This window comes from Tiliqua scincoides, chromosome 1 (assembly GCF_035046505.1).
Source record: "Tiliqua scincoides isolate rTilSci1 chromosome 1, rTilSci1.hap2, whole genome shotgun sequence".
NCBI classification, from domain to species: Eukaryota; Metazoa; Chordata; class Lepidosauria; order Squamata; family Scincidae; genus Tiliqua; species Tiliqua scincoides.
The window spans coordinates 149,337,899-149,365,892 of NC_089821.1; the positions used below are offsets into that span (position 1 = coordinate 149,337,899).

At 41.2% G+C, this 27,994-nt stretch overlaps 1 protein-coding gene across 3 annotated transcripts in view; it reads left to right on the forward strand.

The window, feature by feature from the left end:
* The window catches only part of RANBP17 (RAN binding protein 17), a 211,682-nt gene that overhangs the window by 22,889 nt on the left and 160,799 nt on the right, over positions 1-27,994 (forward strand). For all 3 annotated transcript variants that reach the window (XR_010794968.1, XM_066639168.1, XM_066639178.1), the window contains exons 8-14: positions 2,432-2,505; positions 3,271-3,390; positions 5,835-5,981; positions 6,285-6,457; positions 7,275-7,468; positions 13,318-13,423; positions 19,761-19,896. Coding sequence is in view for 2 of the 3 variants with exons in the window: in XM_066639168.1 (XP_066495265.1) it covers positions 2,432-2,505; positions 3,271-3,390; positions 5,835-5,981; positions 6,285-6,457; positions 7,275-7,468; positions 13,318-13,423; positions 19,761-19,896 (950 nt within the window). In the remaining variant the exon portion in view is untranslated. The remainder of the gene's footprint in view (positions 1-2,431; positions 2,506-3,270; positions 3,391-5,834; positions 5,982-6,284; positions 6,458-7,274; positions 7,469-13,317; positions 13,424-19,760; positions 19,897-27,994) is intronic.

Below are 27,994 nucleotides of genomic sequence, written 5' to 3' on the forward strand. Positions count from 1 at the left end.
AGCTCTCTAACCCATATTACATCATGCTGGCTCTCAAAGGCCCTCCCATACTGAATAGGGTGCTTTAAAAATGAATATATACACTTAAAATGGGTAGCTTATGCAACATGGAAGTCTAGTAAAACAGGTCATGATGTTTCTTACTTTCTATCGTCCCCTTTTAAGACTGTAGCCTATTATGAAAAGCTTTAGGAGCACAATATGCTCAGAATCTGCTGACACTCTGGGTGTTGACTGTAGTAGCTGAATAATACAGCTGTAGACCACTGAGTATAGAACCTTATACTGTCTACGGCAGCCATTTTCAACGGTTGTGCTGTGGCACTTTGGTCCACAGGTGTGCCACAAGAATTTGGAGGAAGGACATTTATTAGTAGGGCCAGTGGGGGATGTGAGTCCCCCACTGGCAGCATGGTGTGCCTTGTGAATTGTCAAAAACCTGATGGTGAGCCTTGACAATTTTAGTGTCTTGTCAATGTGCTGTGAGATGAAAAAGGTTGAAAATTGCTGGTCTCCGGGATCACCCAGTAGCTTTCCAGATTTTTTTGTATTGTCACTGGCAGTTGTCTTCCATTGTTGCATTTGGAAATTTTAGTTATATATTAGGGGTGGCCAAACCATGGCTCAAAAGCCACATGTGACTTTGACATATGATGTGCAACTCTCCAAAATACGTTGGCTGACCTCTTTTTTGCATCACAATTAATATCAAAGGTAAATAAGAAGTTTTCAAGCTTTATAATTATTTACTGGGTATAAAGTCCACTGAATTAGAACATGTGCAATGTTCATGGTGAGGAAATTATATTCCTCTCAAGCATCTGAAGTTTATCATATGTGGCTCTTACGTTAAGCAAGTTTTCCACCCCTGTGTATTATATATGATGCTCCTGGTGAAAAATAAAGCATAAATTTCTGTGTGGATTTCCCCCCAAGATTACCATCCTGCTATTGAAAAATATGTTGTACTGTACTTCAAAAAGACAGTCTTGTAGATTGAGGTAGTTGTTTTTGCTATGTTTCTGCCATGAATTTGCTGTGTTTCTGCCACTTACTGGAATTTACCTATTCCTGTGTGGTTCTTTGCCACTCTATGCCTTGCTATTGTCAGCCCTGTAAATAATAATACCTAATAACGAGAGCCTCTGCAAAGCCCCTTGTGGTGGAAGAACATCAGGACCATGATAAACTCCTCAGGGAGAATTTGGGTGCATAAAATTTTTTCACAAATCTGCCACTAATTTTGGAGTGGCTTGGAGGATTAGTGTATTTTCTCCTGCTACTTTCACACATGTTTGTTGAGGGCAGTGGTTCCCAACCTGTGGTCTGTGAAACCCTGAGAAGTGGTCCAGGAGGTCTGGGGGGGGGGGGGGAGATGATCACCTCTGGTTGGATAAAACACTGAATGTGGCTGATTTGTTCATTATCCCTGTTGTTATATCTCCTGTGTTTGACACAATTGGAAGCCAAGGAGAGAATGAAGTATAGAGGTAATGTTGATATGGGAATAGGAGTAGAATTTAGTGGTGAGCTGAAATGGGCCAACGGGATACTTAGTAGACTTTATCTTCTTTGGTGTTCTTGTTTAGGGGGGACTGTTGTAAATGAGTGAAGCTGTTTAGCAGCACAGCTTCCTCCTTAGCACCCTCACATGTGTGCAGTGCTTCTTCCTCTTTAGGGATGAGCTTGTAGCTCAGTAGTCTGCATGCAAAAAGTCCTAAGTTTGATTTCTGGCAGCTCTAGATAGGCCTGGAAAAAGACCTTGTCTGAAACCTTGATAAGCTGCTAGCAGGCAGTGTGACAAAACCCAGCTAGGTAGACCAATGACTCGGTATAAGGCAGCTTCCTTTCTATTTATGCTCCAATTTAGTTGGCATTGTGACTTAAAGCCTTGTTGCCTCCATCATGGCATTAGAATTTCATCATGACTGCAACATAATCTTTAACTGACTGAAACCACAGTCCCAGGATTTAGGAAAGTTAGTGGGGTCAGGGGGAACCCATGACACTGGAACAGCAACTGAAAGGGGCTGTGAATGCTAACAAACGACATAAAAAAAGGTAAATATTTGGGGTGGTATATAGAGGAATATCTTGGCCTTCCTCAAGCTCCCGGTTTCATGCCACAGATGTTCACTGGAGAATATTTGGCACAGCCATTACACCATTATAGTAGTGGCTAAGTTCGAACTGATGCCCCTTAAGCAGGGCACCAGCTGGAAAGGATAATGTTACATTGTACAATAATCATAGCTCATTGGTTGTAGGGTGTCTCTTTGGGCTATGATTGATCTCTAGCTAATGGCTTGATGATATTGACTAAACTGTTAACTATATTGCCACTTGTGGGAATGATATCAGTGACTGTGATATTCCTTACAGCAGTCTGATAGAATGAAATAGACAAATCCCTCTCACTTCTTTTTTTTAGTCTTCCTGGAGCCAGAGACCTTGGACCTCTTTTTTGATCTGTATCATTCCCTTCCATCAATGCTGTCTCAGTTAGTAAGTATCTTCAGTAACCTTTTGATGTAAAAGGAAAGAAATGCTTTACGAAAAGCTGCCCAAACATCAGTATGTATTTATTTAAACATACAAAGAAAAAAGAAAAAAAAGAAAACCTGCTGTGAACTTGCTGAATGGACCTGTTTCTGAATGAAATCAGTGGGACTTAAGACCTGGTTAGCCCCATTCTGTGATTGCCACTGGGCCACCCTTTGCTTTCTCAGTGACTTAAAAGCCCTTTAGCAGTGTTGTAGCTAGAGCAAATGTAGCAGTGGTGACAGCAACTGCCCGGCCCCCCATCAGTCCTGCCTTTGCCCACAAACAACTCTCTAAGCAAGTATGTGTAACATTAGTCTCTCGACTGTTGCAATATGACTTCCAGTTAGCTATGTCAACACACCACATCTAGATGCCTATTCAAAGGTATTTTGTAGCAATCCTCTTCTGCTGAGCTTGCATTGTGAAGATGTGATTGGTCCTAGAATTGACTTCTGCAGTCTTAAATGTGTGTATCTTTCTTTGGCTTGTATCTACTATGGAGATTTTAACTGTGTGGATGTTTTTCTAATGTTATATAATGGCTAGTATGCACTGATGGTGTCTTATAGTTTAACATCTTTGTATGGCCTCACTAGTTGTAGGCTCAAAATTAGTGTCAGTTAAGATTTTTTTTAAGTTAGTGGAAATGTAACCGCTGTAACAGCAAACAATTTTTTTGTTGCTTCTAATAGACTAGCAAGACTCAAATCTTTGTTTTCTCTCTAGGCACTTTCCTGTTTAGTTCAGTTTGCTTCAACAAGAAGATCCTTATTTAGCAATCCAGAACGTGCCAAGTATCTTGGCAATCTGATCAAAGGTGTAAAAAGAATACTTAAAAATCCCCAGGTAAATATATTTAAATTTTCTGATCTGTTCTGGATAATGTTTCCGCTTTTGATGACCTACTGCTTTTGTTATGCTATAAGCCCCAGGCCTGTAGAGAATTTACAGGCTGGATAGAGCAAGGCCCTGATGTCTTGGCCTGCATACAGTGTAGCATCATGGGAGTGGCTGATGCAATACCATGTCACCAGATATGTCACCAGATGGTGAGTCATAGGATCACCAGATCGTAGCCCAACTCTCATTGGCCAGTGCCAGTATATACTGCAGCCTGTGCAAGCTGCTATGTGGGAGATGTTATGTGGAGTGTCTGCGGGAAGCTACGTTGGTGTGATTCGTGATCGGAGTGTCGAGAAAGAGAGCTACCTGTGCTGTTTGCTTGCAAAGCTGCCTTTGAACTGTAAATATTGTACATACTTCAAGTAAAGGAATATCTGGTAGTGAAGCACTGCCATGTGCCTTGTTGTTTTCCAGGAGTACTTGTCTGACTTTGGGTCTCTGGAGCTGCGGTGTTGGCTGCATACTGCAACAGCTTTTTTTTAGGGCTGGGGAGCTGGTGGTCTGCAGGCAAATTCCATCACATGAAGGACTGTGCCTTGGTCATGGGGTGGTGCTGAGTGTGGAGGAATTATGCTTTTGTTTAGTTTGAGTGTGCATGGCTTCTGGATCAGGTTATGTTTTTGTCCACCTCTTTGGTGTGTATTAGCATGCACATGTAGCAAGTCTCCACTCTGCACCTCCCTTGCATATTGTGCCTCTTCCGCCTCATGTGGTGTAGGCATTGCTGGTGTTGCAAGTTTTGCCTCAGTGGAACCCCTTTCTAGAAGACCGGGGTAGCTAGAGAGTGGAAGAAGACTTCTTTTTCTGCTCCATACCCACCTCAGCCTTTCTGAGGGATAGACTGCTGTGGTGTTTGGTGGGCTATAAAGAGAGACGTGGGGTCATCTCAGTTGCCACAATCCCTGCTGTCTCACCTTTCAAAAAACCTAGGATGAGTAGAGAGCAAAAAAGGAAATGCTGTCTGCCAGCCCCAGAAAGACAAGACATTCAGGATGAACTCAGTGGTGGCTGAGTTGGAAGAAGGTAGAGGCCACTGGGGCACCACCTCCTTCAGCTACGCTATGCTAGTAATTGTCTTCTTCCGCACTCTCTTTTGAAATAGGAAACAAGAAGGCTGAACTGCTAAAGGCATGAGATGCCCTCTCCACACCTCCAACCTTGATTCTAATATCTGTTAACCAGAGACAGCCACTTGGTTGTTGTCATTATCTTTTAAGGATTTAAACTGCCAACGTTTTTACAGAAGCTTTCTTCCAGCGGAATGTTATATTCGGAACATATTGGCATTTAGTGGTTCTTGTGATGACCAAGCATTGATAAGGAGGCACTTCTTGTTTAGCTTTAACATTGGTTGGTGTGTACATCCTATCCAGGTGCTTGAAGAGATAACCAGCTGCTATACTGACATTGTCCTATTCCTGACCACCTTCCATCTAATACTATTAATAGTTGTATAATACTTTTCTGAATGTGCAAAACACATCACATGGTATTATCTTGAAATTTATCAATCTGCTACCTGCTATCTACCTACTATTTATTTAAAATAGTTTTATACCGCCTTTCCTATTCTGGAGCAAAGCGGCTTACAATTCAGATTAAAATATACAACATATAAAAACAATAAATGACATCATAATAGGAACACAACCAGTTGGAGGAGGGCAACTATTTATAACTAAAGAACTGCTACAGAGGCACAGGGTGTAGATAGACAACACATCACAAAAATGTTTTGAGCCCTTGCTGAAAGACATTTTCCTTAAGATTACTCTATAGCAGCAGTCTCCAAACTGGAGACTGCTGGGTCCCAAAAAAGCCCTCCTTGTCCTGACTGGTGCTTACCGTTCCACCGTGTCACTGTGTTTCTTCCAAGCTGATCTGGGCATGGGGATGGTCTGGGCAGTCACATCTATTGCCCAGTGTCCCAGAAGGCTGTGCATCAGGATGTCTGGGCAGACCAACTGCCCAGGGTATCCCTGTGCCCAGATCAACTTGGAAGAAACACTGCAGCACAGCAGAACAGTAAGTGCTGCTCCCGGGGGGGGGGGGGAGGAGGCTTTTTCCTAACCCTGGATCAAGCCCGCGATACTGCACTAGGTCTTATGTAAACTTTGCTGGTTGCCTGTGTCCCACTTCATTTTTCTCCCTTTAAAATGGTATTTGGTTTTTCTAAATATATTGCATATGGATTCTGTCTTTTATCTTTTTTTTTTACCTTTCTGTATCCTTCAGGATCACATTGCGACTAGTCTGAGATGTCCTTCTTTGTGAAATGTTGTGCAAAATAACTTGTAACCTATGTAAATAATGTACTTGTTCCAATGGAGAATTACTTTTAATAATGAAAGCCTTTTGTGTGTATGCTTTTTTTGGATGAAATTTAGGGTTTATCTGATCCTGGTAATTATCATGAGTTCTGTCGATTTTTGGCTCGACTGAAGACAAATTATCAGTTGGGGGAACTAGTAGTTGTGGAAGATTACCCAGAAGTGATTAGACTGATAGCCAGCTTTACCATTACAAGTTTACAGGTATGGCAGCCATAGAAGTGTTACGTGATTTTACTGGTTAAAGGGAGGGTTTTTATGTATACTTGTTGGATGAAAATAATTTATTAAAACAGAGTGTTGTGTTACATGTGCCACTTCTGTGCAAACGTCAGCTTTGGGGTCCATATCTTTTTACAGTTTTGCATAACATCATGGGGCTTTGGTTCTAATTGAGGCATGAGCAGAAATAATAAACAAACCATTGTAGTGAACATTCCATTGTTTGTAATTGCTCACATTGGGCTAAAACATACTCTAATGAAAATCTCATTTGTTTCTTTGTAGCACTGGGAATTTGCACCAAACAGTGTTCATTATTTGCTAACTCTTTGGCAGAGAATGGTTGCCTCGGTGCCTTTTGTGAAATCATCGGAACCCCATCTCTTAGATACATATGCACCTGAGATCACAATGGCGTATATTACTTCTAGGTTGGAATCTGTCCCCATGGTTATAAGGTAATATGAAGTAATCTTCTGTGTGAGTTGAACACTGTGCTATTTCAGTTTTGCTAGTATACTGTGTATATTCTGTATCTTGTACTTCATTATCTTGTTTTAGGATAACTGTATTAATTTCACTTATGATAAAAATAAGAGGGGGTGGGTAGACAACGTGCCTGAAATCAATCAGCTCAAATCTAAGATTGGGCTACTTCCTAGGCTGTAATTATCAGATGAGGAAAGCAAAGCAAAGATGAGGAAAGCACAGATCTCAGTTGTTTAGTTCCATAGTGTGTTTCATTTTTTGCTTTAGAGCAGGGGTCTCTAAACTTTCGACCGAAGGGCCGCATCAAATATCTGGCACAGTGTTGAGGGCCAGGAAAAAAAATTATAAAACTTAAATAAATACATTAGAGATGGAACTTAGATGAATGAATAAATGAATGGGTTCAAATGTTGAGGACTTCGCCAAGCATGAGCACAACCCAAGAAATAAAGCACACAATTAAATGGACCCCCATCCCCTCACCCCACAAGCACAACTCTGTTGTGTTTGGTCAACTGGGCCAGAGGTGCCCAGGGGATCAGAGACTGACCGCGGGCTGGATAGAGGCTCACCATAGGCCGCATCTGGCCATTGGGCCGGGGCTTGGAGACCCGTGCTATAGAGTATAGGTTTTCAGGGGTCTCTACTGGCCAGATTTAAAATCCTATGGTTCTTATTTTGAGCTTAAACCACAATCCTGAAATGCATACCTTAAGACCAACACATAGAACCATATGTATTTTACATTGTTCAGAATGATTTTTTTCCTTGTTATATATGTTATAGAGATGGCTTAGATGATCCCCTGGATGACACAGCCACAGTATTTCAGCAACTGGAGCAACTGTGCACAGTTAGCAGATGTGAATATGAAAAAACTTGTGCTCTTCTTGTACAGCTGTTTGACCAAAATGCACAAAACTATCAGAAACTGTTGCAGACTTCGTGTAGAAATCCCCTGGCAATCCCTATTCAAGAAGGTTAGTATTTTTTTTTCCCCCAGCTTTAATTTTCCATAAGCTCATCCACCTCCTCCCCCTGCACTGCGTTGTTGCTGCAGGCAGGACATATGACCTCAAACTTACAGTGCAGTGCTATGCCTGTCTCCTTAGAAGTAAGTCTCATTGAACTTAATGAAACTTACTCCTAGGTAAGTGCATATTGAATTGCAGCCTAACAACCTTATCGTATACATAAGTACTTCTTACTTAGAAGTCCCATTATATTCGGCGCTGCTTTCTGTCAGGTATGCATTGGATTGAAGCTTTAGAGTGGAAAAGAGTGTGTTTTGGGGAACCTGTGACTTTTCACTTGTGAGAAAATGTTTTTTGATACCTGTCTTTATTATTAAAACTTGTTTTCACAATTAACTGTTTCTTTGTTTAAATTAGTAAATACCAAAGGAAAAAAATGCAGTGTAAGTATAAAACTGAGAAATGGTTATAAATGTTTATTTCAGTATTATGATTTTCAAAATTAACTGGTACCATATGTTTTAAAATTTTCTTTTTCTTTTCTTGCTATCTAATGATTTGTGTCAATTTTCACATTTACAAGTTATGCTCTAATTAGCGAGCCACTCATTAAAGATAGGGGCTTTTAATACTGAGCCAATTGTCGTTAAATTTTGGCTGCTGTTTTCAAGTGCCCTTCTACCTAGGAATGGGAATGGGAGAAAAACATAGCATGTTCCAAGTATTCAGCCTTGAGTGCTCTTGGAACTTTGTTGCTTAATATATTTATATCTCACTTTTAAAAAGTACCCTTTTCCCAAGATGAACAATAAAATCCAATAACAGAACACAATAACATGATAAAAAGAAGGCTGACTTAAAGTAGCATTCACAGTTAGAACCAGCAAATGATCAGATCATTTATTTTGAGGGGCTTTGAATAAGAAAAAAAAAAAACTTGCTTAAAGGTGAAAAGAGACATGGCAAATCTTTTTGGAGAGCATTGCTACCCCACTACCAAAATAGCTCTGTCTGCCATTCAGATTTGGGTAAATGGTGGACAGAAGGCACGGCTGGATATACATAATTTAGGTAGGTTCATATGGGTGCAGAGAGATCAACTTTGTCTTAAAACAAGGATGTTGAACTCATTTCATACAGAGGGCAGAAGTTAACATTCATGGTGCCAGCTGTGGGCCAGAAGTGACATCATTAAGCAGATGATGGCCAGAAATAAGCACTTTGTTCTCACATAGAAACTCATTAGCTGCAAATGGCAAAAGAAAAAATGTGCAAATCTTTTTCATATTTTCAAGATATAAGAGCACCTAATAAGCAAATTGGGAGAGCCCACTTCTAATGGGGGCCAGATAAATTGCTTCCAGAGCCCGCATCTGACCTGTTTTCCTTATGTTTGACACACCTGGCTTAAAAGGTTACAGCTAGCTCTTTAAATTTGGCCTTAAAAATAAATTGGTAACCAATGCAACTGATGTAAATTGGTAACTGAGCTTTGGGTGTCCTATGGGAAGAAAAGTGGGATAGAAAACAAGTAAATTGGTGAAACTTGCAACATGTCTGTCTTCTGCTAGTGAATGAACTTTAAACCAGTTGAAGTTTCAGAATGGTCTTCAAAGGCACCTGTAAACTAGCCAAGCTGCTTAAAAAGAGCTCCTGAAACTGAACAACTCTAAATGCTGGATGTAAGGGAGCAACACGGTACAACAGTGGTTCCCAAACTGTTAGCTATGTTTTCCTGGAGAACTGCGGAAACCAATCAGGGGAGTCATGGAATCCTCACAAAAAACTCACCACCCTGTACCTGTAACCCTAATTGGGATTGTAACCCTAATTGGGAGCCACAGACATGACCCAGTAGGTCAAGGGAGACACGAGTTGAAAATGTTTGAGAACCACCGGGATGCAGGATATTTTGTCTTGAGTGCTCCCTGAGGCATCTGTTGGGCCACTGTGAGATACAAGAAGCTGGACTAGATGGGCCTTTGGCCTGATCCAGCTGGGCTCTACTTATGTTCTTAACATTTAAGTCATAACATCAGACTGACAGACCTGGCCTCTGTGCCCTTAAGGGGTGGGGGCAGGGGGAAGGCAGGGACGCAATCCCCACAGTCATGTTGCTAAGGGGGGATGCAGGGACTGGGATGTGCTCGCCAGTCTCTGCAGCAGCCTGTTGGGGTACGGGAAGCCCTGCGCGAGCGTCTGCAGGGCTTCCTGACGTTCCAAAAGTGAAAGTGGAGCATTTGAGCTCCACTTCCACAAAACAGGAAGTGGAGCGCGATCGCTCTGCTTTCACTTTTAGAAGGCTGGGAAGCCTTGCAGATGCTTGTGCAGGGCTCCCCACGCCCCGACAGGCTGCTGCAGGGACTGGTGAGTACATCTCAGTCCTTAGTGATGCGATCCTGGGGATTGTGTCACTGCCTTCCCCCCTCCCCCGCTGCATCCCTTCCCTCCCCTGCAAGGACTTACTGTGGTCCTCCAACTCCCTGAGAGTTTGAAAACCGCAGCTCTAGGAGGTTTACACAGCAAAAGAAGTGAAAAGGTGGTTTCCTGTCCCAAAGGACCTCACAATATAAAAAGGAACATAAGGGAGACAAGTGGAGGCAAAAGAATTGGGGGAGGAATTTGTAATTATTTGATGCACATGTACTTACACTTATTTAGGTATCATAGGTGCTCTGGCTAAGTCAGTGGAGAAGGCCTCACTGCCATTTGTATCCCTCTTTTTACTTCCCAGTAGTAATGGTTGTAAGAAGACACAGTTCTTGGAAGGGAGGAGCCAAATGATCTTTGCCAAGCTGTTGGTTGGTTTTCTACCACAAGAACAGTGTTGGATTGCATCATTAGCTTTCTACTACATTGGGGTCTCCAAGTTTTTTGGCATGAGGGCCGCATTGTATATCTGACACGGTGTTGAGGGCTGGAAAAATAAATAATAAATATTTATGGAAAACCGAGATGCTGAGAGTTTGATTGAATACAATAAGTGGGTGGGAGTGGAAAGAGGTGGGGAGCAGAGGGCAAAACTGACTTGCACAGGAAGAGGGGGAATGGATTTTGAAAAAGCATCAAGCAATCTACAATGCAAATCACGAACTTTTTTTTGTTCTCTTTTTCTGCTCCATATAAGTTCAACATAGACATTAATTTGTATTTCAGGTCTCCCAGCATTGGTATTTATCTCAATCAGCTGCAAGAGGTGCTGAATGTAATGCAATGGAATAATTTCTTTCCATTGCATTTGCATTGCATTACATTCACCACCTCTAGTGACTGAATGTGGTATATACCCATGCTGGGAAACCCAGAACACTGTCTTTTTTGCTATTATTAGCCCCTAGAGGCTGGGGAACTACGCAGGCCAGATAAAAACCTACAGAGGGCCAGATTTGGAGACTCTTGTACTGCATGATTATATGAAGCTACCTTGAGGTCAATCAGACCATTGGTCCGTCTTGTCCAGTTCTGTCTACTCTGATGGGCATTCCAGAGGCTTCCAGAGCCTCTGCCTGAAGGCTTTTTCCCCGCAGGATCTGCTGCTTAAGACCACATATCATGATGCAATGCTATGTAACTGAGCCATGCCCCCTCCCCCCTTTTTTCTTCACCAGGCGCAGCTTTGTCTGTCTGTATAGCATTGTGACCTGGCAAAGTTTGAGTAACAGGCAAAGGCAAAGATGCCTCTCGCTGAGCTGCTATGATGTTATGAAATGGTCATTTTCATTGCACATTCAAACTGTCCAGGGTGAATGTGCTGGAAAATTCTAATCCTCTTGGTTTTTTGGTGCAAGAGACTAATGCAGCTGTTCCTTTGCAATTCATATCTTGATTGAAACAAGAGATTCCTCCCAGATGTGTTGCAGAGAGAGGGTCTTAAACTCCCCAGGGTACAGTTAAAGGAAGGAACACACAAGGAACATTAAAGGAAGGTTCCTGATAGTGTGGCTTTGATCTGTATGTGGTGCCACCATGTAAGCACATTAATTTGGTAGGTGGAGCTGGGTAAGCCACTGTTTCTCAGTCTTGAAACCCCCAGCTGGAATATGGCTGTGAAAATACTGACCTACTTTATGGAGCTGCTGTTATGGTTTACTGAAATAATGCACATTTATATAGAAGTACTTATTTTTTTTGTTATTGGCTTACCTTTTTATGGTGATAGCCATTTGGGTCTTAATGAAAATTAAGGACTTCAAATACTTTGTATCCCAATGCATATGTCACTATCAAAGTGGAGTGGTTAGTTGTTCAAACAAAACTTTTGTAGGTCAATATTTCTGAATCTTTTTTGCAATGAATATTGGCTTTATTCTATAGTTATAGTGCTCTTTTCATAATATTCAATTTCTTTTCTGCGAAGTAAACATTTCTGTTGGCACAGAACAATAAATGTTATCTCCCCTAGTTATACGCACTTTAATTTAGATGTTTAATGGCTTTTAATGTTACAAAATAAGTTAATATAATATTAAGACCTCATTTTATTATATTGTCTTTCTCTCTGTATCGATTATGATGCAGTCATGGTTTACTAAAACAATAATCCCCAAGAAATGGGTCATTAACAGTAGTTAACGATTACTTGTGATCTATGGTAATGACCGATTTCTTTGGGATTATTGCTGTTATAAAATATAATTACAGATTATTACAGCAATAATTATTTTGGTAAAGAAAAAAATATTCTCTTTAAGCAGCTGGAAAAGCAACAATACTGAATGTTTCTGAATAGAGGAAGGAAGCACAGAGAATTGTGATGTGAAATGAATTCTGTTTTTCATGGTAGGCGACTGAGTCAAGATCATTTACAGAATTCCCCAGGTGCTGACAGAGGCACTTCGGAGTATAATCTCAAATTTTGAGGAGGTTATCAATCTGTGGTTATGGCTTCATAAGTGTCAGTCTTGTTCAATATTCAAGCATTCCACTATGGCGATCTTTAAAATTGATAATAATACTAAAAACTAGATCAAAACAGAATAATCACAAAAGTTACTTTCCAGATGTCTGCTGTGTCAAGATTTTACAACCTTTTTAGAGCCCTGGTAGAGATATGAACCTCCTAACTTCCTCAGACAGGACATTCTAAGGTTTGGGAGTCACCGCGGTGCTGGTCCTGGTCTTACATGCTACTATTCTAATTTGATGTAAAGGTTGAATAATGAGCCATGCCTGCTGACTTGATCTCAGTTGACTTTTGAACTTGTGTAGGAAAAAGATGATCCTTTATGTGAGTGACTCCCAGGCATTGTAGGATGTTGAAGGTTAAGACCAACATCTTTACTCAGGCAAATGAGTAATCAACGTAGTTATTACAGAATGAGTTGGATATTTGCATGACTACCCAGCCCCTTTCAGGCAATGCACATCTGCATTCTGCACCAGCTAAAGCATCAGAGCTGGAAATTACATTCAGCGTGTGGATCAAGCGTAGCAAGGATCCAGCAAGGACAGAGGTTCTGTATTAAGTGAAGACAATAAAATGCAGTTGTATCAGCGTCTCCAATTTGCATTTCAAGGAACAGGTTAGGGGTCAAGGAATCCCCTTGCTCTTGATATTGACACCTCTCAGTTAATCCTAACGAATTTCAATCCCATTTCCTTTTCATTTCATGGTAAAAAAAATTACATTTGACACGGCATGGGTATGAATTTGAAACAAGCTTTGTACCATAATAATTTGTCACTTCATTATAAGACTCACAGAGCATCTTCAATAAATTATCCAATTTTTCCCCCATTTCCATAATTTAGTAGTAAACACTGGCATTGACCAGAACAGGCTAGGAAGTGTTCTGTTCATGAAACTAATGTGAATTCTTCTTTGGTTTTTTTGTCTTTCCACCACCCCTTTATAGGACGCTTGGCATGGCTTGTATATCTTGTTGGAACTGTTGTAGGAGGAAGATTAACATATACTAGTACTGATGAACATGATGCTATGGATGGGGAATTATCCTGTCGGTAAGTGCATTGTTATCCATATAGAAATTAAAAAGGCTTGTTTTATGAGGAAAAACTATTGTGCATAAAATAAAAGCTTTTATTTCGCAGACTCCAATGTTTATAATTTTTTTACAATTGCATTCTTCAGGTAGTTTTGTTGGCTGAAGTATTGTTGGCAGAAACCCATACAGAATAATAAAGGAAAAAGTTTCCTTAAAAATGATAGGTTCAGGTTTATTTTATTCATTCTGCCACTTTTTAGGATATTCAGAGTAACTAACAGGAGAGGGAAACAATATTATAGCTGAATAATAGAATCTCCATCATTCCAAGAGGCCTTCCTAAAAAGCCTAGTTTATTGTGATTGGGCTGTATGTGTCTTACTTGGGAAGGTCTTTCTTCTCATCCCCCTCTGTCAAACCTCTGTTGGTGGGGGGATCCAGAACAAGATCTCTGATGTTAAAGAGGGTGTATGGAAGGATGTTCATGAGAGAAGATATTCTTCAAGTTACCTTGGTCCCTGCCCACTTAAAGTTTGAAAGGTAAGAATCAATACCATGAAGTGAGCCTGGACACAAATAGGTAGCCAATGTAGATAAGATAGGACTAGAGTTGCATGCTCTGTCTCTTGCCAAAGAGCCTATCTTGTAAGAAAGAAGAATCTAGGAGAGTGGCCATGCTTCTCCAATCCTTACCTTTGTAACAGGATCTTTGTCCTCTCTCAGGAAGAGACAGCTCCTATCAAAGAAAAGTTTTATTCATTACCTCATTTTAGAATAGTAGCTCTATATTACTTTCTGGTCCCTAATATAGATACACACACATTCTCACAAGCACTCACCCTGAGGGCCAGCACTTAAAGTCTAGAAGAAGCTCGCAGATGATTCAGAAGCAGAAGATGCGGGAGAAGAACCCCTCCTTCCATTCTTTGTGTTCCATCTTTTACCTTATTAGCCTGGGCAGAGAGTGTTTTGGTCTTCTCATGGGATCCTCAGGGCCCCCCTCATGTCACATCATGGTCTGGGCTTGTCCTGAACTGGAATTTTTCACTTCTCCCTGACATCTGGCTCTGGATAAGCTACATAGCCTTATCAGAAGTCCAGATGGCAAGCTCATTTTTGTCCACCTTCTCCCTCTGGTCCTTGATTTACAGATAATACTGGTTTTTGAGAACTATCTGTCCTTGTGTGTGTGTGTGTGTGTGTGTGTGTGTGTGTGTGTGTGTGTGTGTGTGTGTGTGTTTAAATATCCAAAGAGCCCTGTCTTCTGCTAAGGTTGTTTATGGGAGTCAGTAAAATAGGTTTTCTTCTTTGCATCATGTTTCAGCTTCCTTCCACTGTCTGAACCAGCCCTGATTCTCATTCTCCCATGCATCCCTGCCTAATTGCTACCTCTGCAAAATTTAGCCAAAGTTGTTTTCAGTAATGAGCTTGACTGTGGCCATATTAAAAGAATAAGTTCCCAAGACTGCTTTCCTGGGAATGGCGTTTGGTCTCTGACATTGTCCTGTCTTAGACCATAATCTTGTAGCATTCTGGACCGGTTTAATTTTTAGGCACTTCTCAAGGGCAGCCCTCCATAGACCTAATTACAGTAATTCAGTCCTGAGTTTGAAATGATTATGGCCAGTTACACACCTAGGCACTACTTCAGCTTAACCATATATCACCTTGAAGCTACAACAGATCAAGGAGTGCTCCCAAGCTGCAAGCTTACTAAAAAGAAGAATGCAGTCCTATCTAGTGCAAACTGTAGGCTTAACTCTAGATACACTCATTCACTGACTATCTGGATAAAGTTTCGCGCACGCACGCGCGCGCACACACACACACACACACACACACACGAGACCTTTATTGGCATACATAACAGGCACAACAAACAGTGAATACAGGCTTATAACAAATGGAATACATGACAACCAAATCAAATATATTTGCCCCTTATAAAACATAGTGGCAGTTTGATACCATCTCTTGGTTCTACTTGCCACCATCTGCTGGAAATAAACTATCACCCTCTCAATTATAACACTGGAAACATCATTCAGTAGGTATTGTTTATCACCACCATCATAAATTTTGAAAACTTTTTCAATTCCGCAGGTGAGCAATCATTTAATAGAATCTTTATCTTTTACCATATCTGGAAGACTCTCCCTATTAACCAGGATGGGCATCAGATAGGTGGAGCGGGCCTATTTATGTTATGGATAAAGTTTTGTTTTATTTCTGCATGTCCAGTCCCCATCTTCTGTCAAACACTGGTTTGGGGTTGTAATTGTTTTCTTGGATTCTGATGAAAATAAGAAGTGGAGATAGATAGCAGCTTATAGCGATGGATAATGGCATACGTGTTTGTCAAAGCAAACACCAAGTTGTTTAGGCAAACTAATTGTAAACTTTGGATGTGCAGCTGCATTTTAAGGACCCAACTATCTTATTGGATCAGACTAAGAGTTCATCTAGTCAAGAGTTCTGTTTCTAGTACTGGCCATCCAGATACCTTGGGAAGCTCACCAACTGCCCTGTTGTTTGTCCCTGGCATTCAGCAATCAGAAGTATTTTGTCTTTGAATATGGAGGTTCAGTTTGACCAGTCATAACTAATATCCATTGGTCATAACCATTCATAACCAGTCATAACTAATATCCATTGGTCTATCTTTCAGGGATTTGTCAATATAAAACAGCAATGTAAAACAGAACAGGTGACAGACCATCACTGCATATTGTGATAATGCGTTATGTATGTTTACATGGTCACCCAAAACTAACTGGATTGTCATGGAATGTGCATGTTTCCATAACATAAGAAACTTGCTGATCAGACCATCTTGTCCTGTATTATCTACCCTGACAATGGCTCTCCAAGGTTTCAGACAGGCTTTTCTGAGTCATACCTGAAGAGGCCAGGAATGCATCCCTTGGACTGTCTGCATGCAAAACCGTTGCTTTTTCCTGAGCTACAGTCCCATTCCCGTTAGCACAGAGTGCTTTGGTAATGTGCCGACATTCAATATTGTGCATATGCAGTGTGTGGAAATACTGGATTGTGGTCTATTTAGTAATGCATGTAGTATAAACAAGAAGTATCTGGTTTAAGTTTTCAGTTTCCCCAGTGAATAGCTAGGGAGGAAGAACCAACTAGGGCTGCAATCCTATCCACACTTACCTGGGCGTAAGCCTTATTGACTTTAATGGGACTTACTTCAGGCATAGGATTGGACTCTTAGAGCCCAATCCTAAGGAGTGCGAGCTGGCTTATTGCTGGTGCACACTGTTGCAAATGTGCCATAAGGCATGTTTGCAGGCCCAAGTGCCGGTGCTCTGCCATTGCTAGCCCAACACTGGCTGGCACTGGGCTAACGCCAGTGAAGTACTGGAACTTCATCGCTTGGTGGTTGTGTGGATCGCCAGGCAGCAGAGAGGTAGGTGGGGATGTAAGGGGAGGAGGTGTTCTGGGATGGGGGAGGGAGTGTAGGGGAGGAGGCATGCCGAGGGAAGGCTTCTGGTAAAGGGAGTGGGGCGGGAGGGAGGTGGGATCCAGAGCCTCTGTGTCAGGCTGGGTGCCCAACACGGAGGCTCTTGATTCTATGCCAACCTTTGGGTCACCATAGAATTGAGTAGCCCTATTGTGGCATACTTTGTTTACTCAGAAGAACAGGATGAAAGAATGCAGCAGCAGCCATTTTCGGCGCTGCTGCAGCCCCACGCGCCAGGCAGCTCAGGATTGGGCTGCCCAATCTCCATGATGTTAAGCAATGTCTTAGAAGCACTTGGATGCAAGTTTCCAGTCTGATCACCATTTGATCTTGTGGTGGTGGCGTTGGCGATGGTGGGGATTACTCACCAAGCAAGCCAATATATGGAGAAAGTTTACCCTGCAGTAGCAAGAGGATCCACTGGACTTTGGGTGTCTATTTTTGTTTCCTAAATATGGCAGAAGGGCCTTGAGTTGTGTGAGGCTCAGAGAAGATTGCATAGTCTGGTTGTACTGACAATGGCAGCTACAGAATGTGGTACAAATGAAGAGGAAGGAAGCAGCACAAAGAGCTCACCTGCCATTTTAACTCGAGCTACTTTGAGGAATGTACATGAGAATCTCAAGGAAACTATGAAGATAGGCAGAAGTAGTCCCTTTTCTCTATTTGTAGTTTGATAAGATTTCATGCAGTTCTAATAAGTACAGGCAGAGAGGTTTGAAAATGATTGACATATCGGCTGCGCTCCTGCTACTACTCATTGGCTGCAGTAGGCTGCTGGCATGTGACAAAGGGCACAATCCAAACCTGCAGTTCATCTGACCCAAGTCCCTTGGGCCGACCTGGAAGGGTCGCAAACATACCGTAAAGCACATTTGCGCCTCTTTGAGAGGAAGCCAGGTTGGCGCTCCCAGCCTGGCTCTTGAGGAGGTGGGGCAAGTCCGAGGAGACCCATTGGGGCCAGCAGCCTTTACCCAGGGTTAAGGGGAAGAGTTTCCCCTTGCCTCTGGCTAAGCCGCTGCTGGCCACAATCCTGCGCTGGATACAACGCAAGCCTCCTGGCTTGCCTGTTCCAGTGCAAGTTAGGATTACGCCCTCAGTTATTTAACAGTTCCTGTGAAGTGAATCTCAGTTGAGGTGGAGGGTGTTAGCCCCTAAATGTCAGCCATAAGCTTATGTTTGAGGCTTTTGCTTCATGTAACCTTATCAAAGGGAGACCAGTAATAACAAGGCAAGTGTGTATATGTGTCTTCCACAACCCCCCCTCCCACTGTGTCTCCTAATGCAGAAATGGGTATTAATTGAACTGTAAGGTGAAAAGAATTGTTTCCACCATTCTAGAGAATTTTTTGTTGTGACTCATGTTCCTTTCAAATGCCTGTTTGGCACAGTGGCAAAGGTGAAATGGAAAGAGCCACCTGGCAGAATAGTCTTCACTGCCGATTAGAACAGTGTTTCTCAACCAGTGGTACAGGTGCCACCAGAGGTACTTGAGGTTCTACCTGGTGGTACTCACTGAACCCCTGGACCCCTACTGCTTGGCAGTGAGACCAGGAATACAACGAAACAGGCAGTAGTAGGAGGTTCAGCTTGGAGGGGAAGAGCTCTAAAGCATGCTTTTGCGTGCTCAAAAAAGCCCTCCTGTTCACCCTAAGCCTCTTACTGGTGTTTAGAGTGTTGCATCTGGCCTCCCAATGCAGAAGTAACTGGCGATGATGTCATCAGCAGTTACTTCCAATGGTACTTCAGATAGGTGGATCATGTGAAGTGGTACAGCAAAGGGCAAACCATGAGAAACACTGTACTAGAAAAATGTTCTCTTTACTAGTAGTTGTGGTGAAATGCCTGTAAGAATAGTTCAACAAGTGGAAGACTTGGGATGGCCATACCTAGAACTAGATTTTTATGTTTTACACTGAAGCCTAAACTGGTTAGGACTCAGGTCAGTTCAATGTCATTGCTACCATGTGCAGAAAGAATCTTGGGTTGCTGCTTGATGGTATTCATTTACAGTTCTACTTTGAAAGTGCATTGTTCCAGGTGGCCTCAAGTTGTTATGGAAACAATGATATCCTGTCTTCAGTATAGACAGTATGGGCTGAGCACTTCTCAGAAGTAACCAGAATGAAGGCAAACTAACTAAGCAGATACAATCAGTTGAGGAGGGGTATTCCCCCCCCATCCTTCTTTTAGCAATTGATTCGGAAGATGAGTAGTACATTGGCTGTTGATCTGATTGTCGCCATTGATGACACACATTCTTTGCCAGGGTTCTCAGCCCTGAAACTGGAAAATTGAACGCCCTCGTGCTGTAGTATCATGCCTGTTACCTTCATTGCCTTTAAATCGATAACAGGTGAAGACATGATATTAATGAAGTTATTCCAAATGCCCCAAATTGGCTTTGAAAAGTAATACTTTTCATAGCTGCTACTCCAGCTTTACGCAGAAACTCCTGGCCTACTTGAACATCTTCCAGTGATCTCCTTTTACACCCAAATCCAAAGTATTTCATCTACCAGCTTAGAAACTGGGCATAGGTTTAGAAATTCACGGCTACTTCAAAAAATGAAGAAAATTATGTTTTATTTTATAGCATGAAAATATTCCTCATTTAGAAAAATACTGGTTAGCATTTCAACTTCTAAATTTTATTATTCAGGTGCTGATAAATTTTAGCTTTAAGTAACTTCTACTTTAGATCAATTATATATCTAAAACTAATAGTTCTGTTGAAGTAGTTGTTTTGATTCAGCTGCGTTTGATAGTACTGTGTGTGTAGAGTACTGAGTGTTTAGGCTCTAATTGCTAGGATATGCTGCTTTGAATGTAAAGACTAAAAAAAAGTCTTATAGATGTCCACTTGTTTCAGAGTCTTTCAGCTAATATCATTGATGGATGCCCAGTTGCCACGCTCTAGCAATGAAAAAGTAGAACTTGCAGTACTCTGGTTTTTGGATCAATTCCGTAAAACATATGTAGGAGATCAGCTGCAGCGGACCTCCAAGGTAGGTGTTTTCCCTAAGCGCTCAGACAGCAATAGTGCCTGTGCATTCATTCATCAACAGGCGTGTTATAGGACAAACAGAAAATACTCATCCCAATTCAGAGATCTTTATGTACTTACCCTACTTGTATCAACACAGGCAGTTGATCAGCACGCGTTTCATACTATGCACATATCATGTTCTTTGAAAGGAACAGGGAAGCAGTTTGTGTGGTGGAGAGTCATGTCCACGTTGAAGCTGCTGCTCTTGGCACAGACTTGCTGTACTGCTATGATTTGCCTGTGGATGAGTATGCCAGAGGAGCATTTATCTGTTTCTTGATGTCTTTCGTGTTTTAGCAGTCAAGCTCATTTCAGTGTGCCGTATGCACGGGCTTCATATTTTCAGCAGTTGTATTCATTAAACAGTTAGAGATTACACTGCATTTTGTCTTTTACTTCAAACATTTTACAGGGCTTGCTATATTGTATTATATTTCACAGCTGGGTATTCAAGATTTATTCTTTTAATAGTTCCTTACTTTTGACAGTAACTCATTTTAGGCCGTTCCTACTGTATTTTTCACATTACTTGGCTTTCCACCCCCCTGCGTTTTAAATATCGAAGAGGGAAAAGTAAGATGAATTTTTGAAAGAAAAAGTAGTTAATCCCCCTAACTTTAGGGGACAGTCATAATATAGATGTTACAAAGTGCTCATCAGTTAGATGAGATCAGTTGATCCTGAGAAAGATGGAATAGATTTTGTTTGAGCCTCAGGTGGTATTTTGCAGTGCATTTTGGGGCAAGTGTGGGCGAAGAGAAGGGGCCCTGTGCGAACCGGAAGAGGCTGCAGGGAGCTTCGAAGACTGTCCAGTGCAGTGCTTTCACTGCACAGTGGTAAGGGAAGCTATTCTGGGCTTTTCTCTTTCTACTCATTTTTAAAGTGGACCCCGTTTTTAAATTGGCAGATAACTGAAACTGCCAATGCCGGATTTAGTAGATAAGGGTGGGGCTGTACACTTACCTTGGAGTAAGTCCCACTGAAATTAGTTGAATTTGCTTCTGAGTAGACATGCATAGGATTGTGCTGTAAATCAAACCATGACTGAGGAAGTTAGGCATGAGCAAGTCTCATTTTAAAAACATAAATATAATTTGACTAAAAGCAGGTTGTAATCTGGTGTTTGAACCTTGCTTAGCTTCAAATATGGTTTCTGTTTTTTGACTGAGGTAATGTTTTGACACTTGTGCTTTCGCCTGGTTTAAATACATTGATAAGGGATTGTGTGGCAGAATACTTGAGGGAACTGATTTAGGTACAAGATTGTAGAAAAATTGCCTTGTAATAAATTGGATCAATTTTCCATCTCTTCTATCCACATTACTGCATCAGATTTCCAATCTGCTTCATTTCATTTCTGGACATGCTGTAGTTTGTTAAAAAGATATTCTGAAAACAAAGGAAACATATTTTGTTTAAAACATGCAGTCTTTTGAAAAAAAAAATAATTATGTGTAGCAGGCAATTAACACGTGAAAGTTTTTAGAATGAATAGTTTAAGACTGGGTATAATCTTAAAAAATGATGTTGACTTTTAGCTATTATATGAAAAAACTACTTTTGATGTGTGCAAGGTATCTTAAATGTTGCATTCTTTATCTTACAAAGGAAGGGAGATTACAAAACGTAACCAAATGTCAGGTATGCCTGAAAGTCTTTTGTAGGATCAAGCCATTCATTCATCAAATAAGATTTTTTTTTCTCTAAGTAATTAGCAGGGCAGAAACTTGGGATCTAGCAAGACTTTATTAATAATTTCTTTCAGAATATTTATCTGCGGTTTTAAGCATTCTTAAGTTAAAGCTATTCCTTGTGTTGACTAAAGAATTATGCACACTAGTTCATAGTTTATAAACTATAAGCATAAACTATGCTAAGTTTATAAGCTAAGTTTTAAAGTTGGGGGGTAGGAACATTGGAAGCTGCCTTACCTTGAGTCCTGTAGCTCAGAACTGTATGCCGACTGGAGGCAGTTCTCCAAGGTTGAACTGTTACTTTTCCTAAACTTAACTGCAGATGCCTGGGATTGAACCTGAGCCATACTATACACCAGCACGTGATCTGATCAGCACCTGAACTATGACCCCTCTCACTGTTCATACACTGATTCTGGCTGTTACTGGTTTAGCATACTAGATCTTTTGCATGCAATACCTGTACCCACAGGGAAAGGGGGTCAGGGTGTGATATTTGTATTCCGGGCACATAAGGAAAAGTAGGGAGATGAAGGAAATGATAGGTTGCTTAATTCTTTTTAATCAGTTTAATTCTTCCTGATTAAAGGTGAAACCATTTGTGCTAAGGGGGAGAACTTAATGAAACTTTGTTGCCATTATTAGTAAAGCACAATGTAAGGGACAACAGAGGGTAACACCGATGCAGCACCAAGCAATTACTGAATGGTACCCATCTTCCTGCTTCATCCTTCTAACTGGGGATGAACTGTGAAAAGGTAGGTCTTGCTGCTGCCTTTCAAAGTTGGGGAGTCCAGGCAGGCCACCTTAGGTAAGCCTCTGTCCCAGCAGGTTAGTGAACCCCATCAGCTAGGGACTTCCTCAGAATTGGATAGCAGAAGAATGGGGCTGTCTGAGAAACATGACAAACTACTGTTTCTCAACTGAATTTCGACCAGTGAGGCAAAACAGTAGAGTGTCAGGAAGTTAATTAAAAGACTAGAAAATATACCACATCATTGGAGGGGAAAATGTAGGGATAAAAAGCTAGGTACTGATGAACCCCCTCCCCACCCCACACACAATAAAAAAAAATAATAATAATGGTGACAAAGATTGGTAAGGATGCAAGCAACAGATGCAAAATGCAAGCAAGATGCCAAAAACAAATTATGATGAAACTGTTTTGGGTACTTTCCCTACCCTACTTACGCTGTTACTGATTCTCGTACCCATACTTAGCAAGTTGGGCAGGAGAGTTCTCTTGAAGTATCAGATGTTTCTGATATTGGACTAGAGATGTAAAATTTCCAGAAATTTTGAAGCTCGGAAAAAACCCAGTTTTTTTCCGGTTTTATTTCGGGGGGAAAATGGTAATTTTTGGAAAAATTGAAAAAAATGCTACATTAGCACAATTTTTTTTCTTTTCCAGTTTGAAAGTCGTTCTGTTACTTTAGGAACATAAAATATGACTATGAACAATTTGACTTGGCATTATCAGAACTAGCATATTAAAATATAGTGTATCCAGACAATTATTACAAACAGAATTTACTTTTTAAATAATGTTTATTGGTAATTGTAACAAATGGAGCAACAGTCTCCTGAACTATTTACTAGTTTATGTGGAACAAACAAAGAACCTCCACAAAACAATTTTTAAAAATCCAGAAGCAACAATTACTCATCTTTCCTCTCCACAGTATTAAATAAAAATAAAAAACCCATTCTCATAAAAAGAATTGAAGAGGGGGGAAGTGTATAGAAGCGAGTGGGGCTAAGTTTCAGTGAATGGGCATGAAATTTAATCAGAATCATTTTCTGAGCTGTAACTATCAGTATCAGTTTCAGACTCCGCTTCTGCAGCTACTATGCTGTGTCTGTCATTATCACAGTTATTATGGACTTCTAAAAACTGAAGGTTTGCCTGGATTGAAACAAACTTCTCTACCCTTTCACATGTCAGTTTATTTCTTGATTTCACATGCTGCAGAAGATGGAGGAATCTGAAGAAGGCGAGAAGCAAGAGGAGTCAGAGGCTGTGGGCGCAATCCAAACCCGCGCTGGAGCAGACAAGCCAGGAGGCTTGCTCTGCATCCAGCATGGGTTTCTGGTCAGCAGTGGCTCAGCCAGAGGCAAGGGGAAACTTTTCCCCTTACCCCTGGGTAAGGGCTGCTGGTCCCAATGGGTCTCCTCAGACCTGCGCCACCTCTGGAGGTGGCGCAAGTCCGAGGAGAGCAGAGCAACTTGAAGCAGCTCCGTTCTCCCTGGGGACGGGTTGGGATCCGGCATAACTGCCGGGTCCCAGCCCCGCCCCCAGCTCCCCATGTGCCTGCCCCTGGGGCTGCCCATCACCCGCCCTCCCCCTCAGAAATGCCCCCCACGCCTACCTTCACCACTTGTGTTGGCATGGGTGCGCTGGCACAAGCAGCAGGGAGGAAGCCGCCGCAGAGGCTTCTGCCAGCCTCCGTGCGTCGGCGCATCTAGATGTGCCGACGCAGCTTCCTCCCATGGAGGTGCTTTATGGCACATTTGCGACCCTCCTGGGGCTCCTATGACAGCATAAGTGCCGGTTAGGATTGCACCCTGTGTTGTGCAAAGACCTTGCCACCATGTTGCAGGAGGAATATGTTTGGCAGAATTCCAGATTGCATTCCTGGTCCAAATCCCTGATGTTCTATATTCTGCAGCATTTGAAAGTGCCTTCCCAACATCAAGTCCTCAATGTGATGCTTGTTTTGTAATCCTGTTAAATGCAGTAATAGTGCTATCATCACTTCTATTTCCACCTTTGAATCTTGGATCCAGCAGTTTTGCAGCAGCATGAATTGGATGGCAACAAAATTCTTCCCTTTTTTTAAATAAAATCTTTCACTTTACTTTTTTATAGTTGTAAGTGGAGATATACTGAGATTCTCAAAAACAGTTGTTTTTATCTTGGTCATTAGATAAGGAATTTCTGACAAAAGTGCACTATCTGATTCAGATTCAGTGATTGCTGCAGCAATTGGCTTTAGAATCTTCAGGGAATTTTGCAGCTGAACCCAGAAGACATCCTGATCAAGGACAGTGTTTACAACTATTACTGTTTCTTGAAGAGCTTCTTAAACTTTCAAAGGAGATCACCACTCCAGCCCACCGAGTTTTACTACAGAGCTTCAGTGTCATTATTTTTTCTTTGCATTTTTTTCTACTTGCTTCTTCTTGAAAACTGCAGCTATGAATACCTTTTCCATGTTTTATAACTTCTTTTGCTCGTCTATAGATCATTTGAAGGGTGTCCAGTTTCATAATATCATTAAGAAGCAAGCTTAGCCCATGAGATGCACATGGTATTGCAGTAATATGGATACTTATCCATTATCATCTCCCATGCTGCTTTCATATCACTGGCATTGTCAGTCAGCAAAGCAAATATTTGACCACTCCCAATTTTCTGTAGGACTTCACATATTTTACAGCTGATATACTCTGCAGTATGTCTGTTCTCTCCTGTTTCAATGCTTTTGTAAAAAACTGGTTGAGGTGTTATAACAAAATTTATAATTCCTTCTCTCACATTTGTCCATCCATCTATAAGTAGTGCAAGACATAGTGCTTCATTAATTTTTCCTTTCACAGTTTCCATGACATGTTCATATTCCAACTCCAAAAGAGGCTTGCTCTACGAATGTCGGCTGGGCAGATGGTATGATGGTCTTAGTAATTTCAAAGCTTCCTGCCAGTATGCATTTTCAGTTATTGAAAATGGTGTTCCAGAAGAATATATTGCTCTTGCAAGAGCTTCATCAACTTTTTCCTGATCTTCAGGTGTCATCTTGTCTACAAATGAAGTAATTGAATAATTTTTGGATGCAGCTGTCTTCAGTATCTGTGTAATTGAAGATGCTGCTGATGGGACAACACTTTGTGTTACTGCTGATGTTACAGATGGAGTAGAAAGAGGACTTCTTGAATGAAGACGTTGAGAAAAACTATGTGCATTTTCATCATTATGGTCCTCTTCGCTTAGATCCATAAAGGATTTTTAAATATCTACAGGACACTTGTTACATACAAGAATGTGTTTTGTCATCCTGGCAGCATTTGTAAATGCATATTTTATATGAATATTTGCAAATCACATATTTGTTCTCAGAAGAACTTGTAATGTGAAAATGCCTCCATATGCTAGATGTTGGTCTCACCATTTTCCTGAGGGGAGTAGGAAAGAAAAATAATTTAGTGGCTAGTTTGCAAGAAGACACTAATCTATGGTTGTGGGTGGGGGATGTAAAGAACCAGATTAGTAGTAATTAAATTATTATTTACACAAAGGTTATAAAGATAAACTAGAGCCTCCATTTGCCTGAAGATAACATCCATAGGTCGCCAGTTCGAGGCCACCGGCACCATGCAAACTTGAAGCAGCTGACAAACTGAGCCGAGTTATTCCATCTGCTCTGAGCGTGGGAGGATGGAGGCCAGAATGTGAAACCAGATCAGAAAGAAACATCTGAATGTTGTGGATCTTGAAAGATAGAACCTTCTTTCAATTGTAAAAATCCCTACGGGGATTTAAATAGCCTGTCTATGTAAACCGCCTTGAATAGTCTGAGGAGAAATCTGAGGACCAAGAAAGGCGGTATATAAATACCTGATTATTATTATTATTATTACTATTACTATTACTATTATTATATGATTCTGTTTTCTGGAATTAGATAAATGTAAACTCTTAACTTTTTAAATTAAGTATATACTTTCAGGTCCTTTTTGTTGCTCTGTTTTTTCTTCCAATACTTTGAGGCCTTGTGAAGAGAACAGAACATACCCACCCACATGCAAAAACAAAACAGAAACCTTTTTCTTTTCTTGTGACAATGGCAGCACCTCCTAAAGGAAGAATGCATCTTGTTCTTGCATTGGAGAGTTCAACCTAGGACTTGCTTGTCCTCAGTGCACAAAAATTAGAATAATCTGATACCATACATATTTTTTAGAAATGATTTGGAAAATAATTGAACACCTTGTCTTAAAATATTTTATTCATATTAAAATAAAACATTCCATAATCAATTTTTTTTCTTTTTTCAATTTTTCCAATTTTTTTGAAAAAAAAAAAGGCTTCATGAAAAAAAAATGGAAAAAACCTTTTTTTCCCAAATTTTTCTGGTTTTTTCCTGGGCCTTCACATCTCTATGTTGGGCCTGGGTAAAGAGGGGCATGTGACCTCACTTTTGTAACCTGTGGACATTAACCTGGTTTCACTTTTGTGATTGGGTATAGGAGTGGGTTCATCTGAATCTCTAAATTTCCCATTCTTGGAAATTCACAGTCACGGTCAGTGAGCTTGCTCAGGGCCAAGGTTTTTGTTTACAGTCGGTTGGGAGGGAAGAAGATGCTCAAACAAATAGCAGCACAACAGAGCAAGATGGCTACTGTCTTCAAAATACTCAGCAGCCCCTTCAGGATGCTGAGGCATCACACAAGTTCCTGAGAACATAAGAACAGCCCCACTGGATCAGGCCATAGGCCGATCTAATCCAGCTTCCTGTATCTCGCAGCAGCCCACCAAATGCCCTAGGGAGCACACCAGATAACAAGAGATCTCATCCTGGTGCCCTCCCTTGCACCTGGCATTCTGACATAGCCCATTTCTAAAATCAGGAGGTTGCACATTCACATCATGGCTTGTAACCCATAATGGATTTTTCCTCCAGAAACTTGTCCAATCCCCTTTTAAAGGCGTCCAGGCCAGATGCCATCACCACATCCTGCAGCAAGGAGTTCCACAGACCAACCACATGCTGAGTAAAGAAATATTTTCTTTTGTCTGTCCTAACTCTCCCAACACTCAATTTTAGTGGATGTCCCCTGGTTCTGGTGTTATGTGAGAGTGTAAAGAGCATCTCTCTATCCACTCTGTCCATCCCCTGCATAATTTTGTATGTCTCAATCATGTCCCCCCTCAGGAGCCTCTTTTCTAGGCTAAAGAGGACCAAACACCATGGCCTTTCTTCATAAGGAAGGTTCCCCAGCCCAGTAATCATCTTAGTTGCTCTCTTTTGCACCTTTTCCATTTCCACTATGTCTTTTTTGAGATGTGGCGACCAGAACTGGACACAATACTCCAGGTGTGGCCTTACCATAGATTTGTACAATGGCATTATAATATTAGCCGTTTTGTTCTGAATACCTTTTCTAATGATCCCAAGCATAGAATTGGCCTTCTTTACTGCCGCCGCACATTGGGTCGACACTTTCATCGACCTGTCCACCACCACCCCAAGATCTCTCTCCTGATCTGTCACAGACAGCTCAGAACCCATCAGCCTATACGTAAAGTTTTGATTTTTGGCCCCAATGTGCATGACCTTACACTTACTGACATTTGAAGTGCAT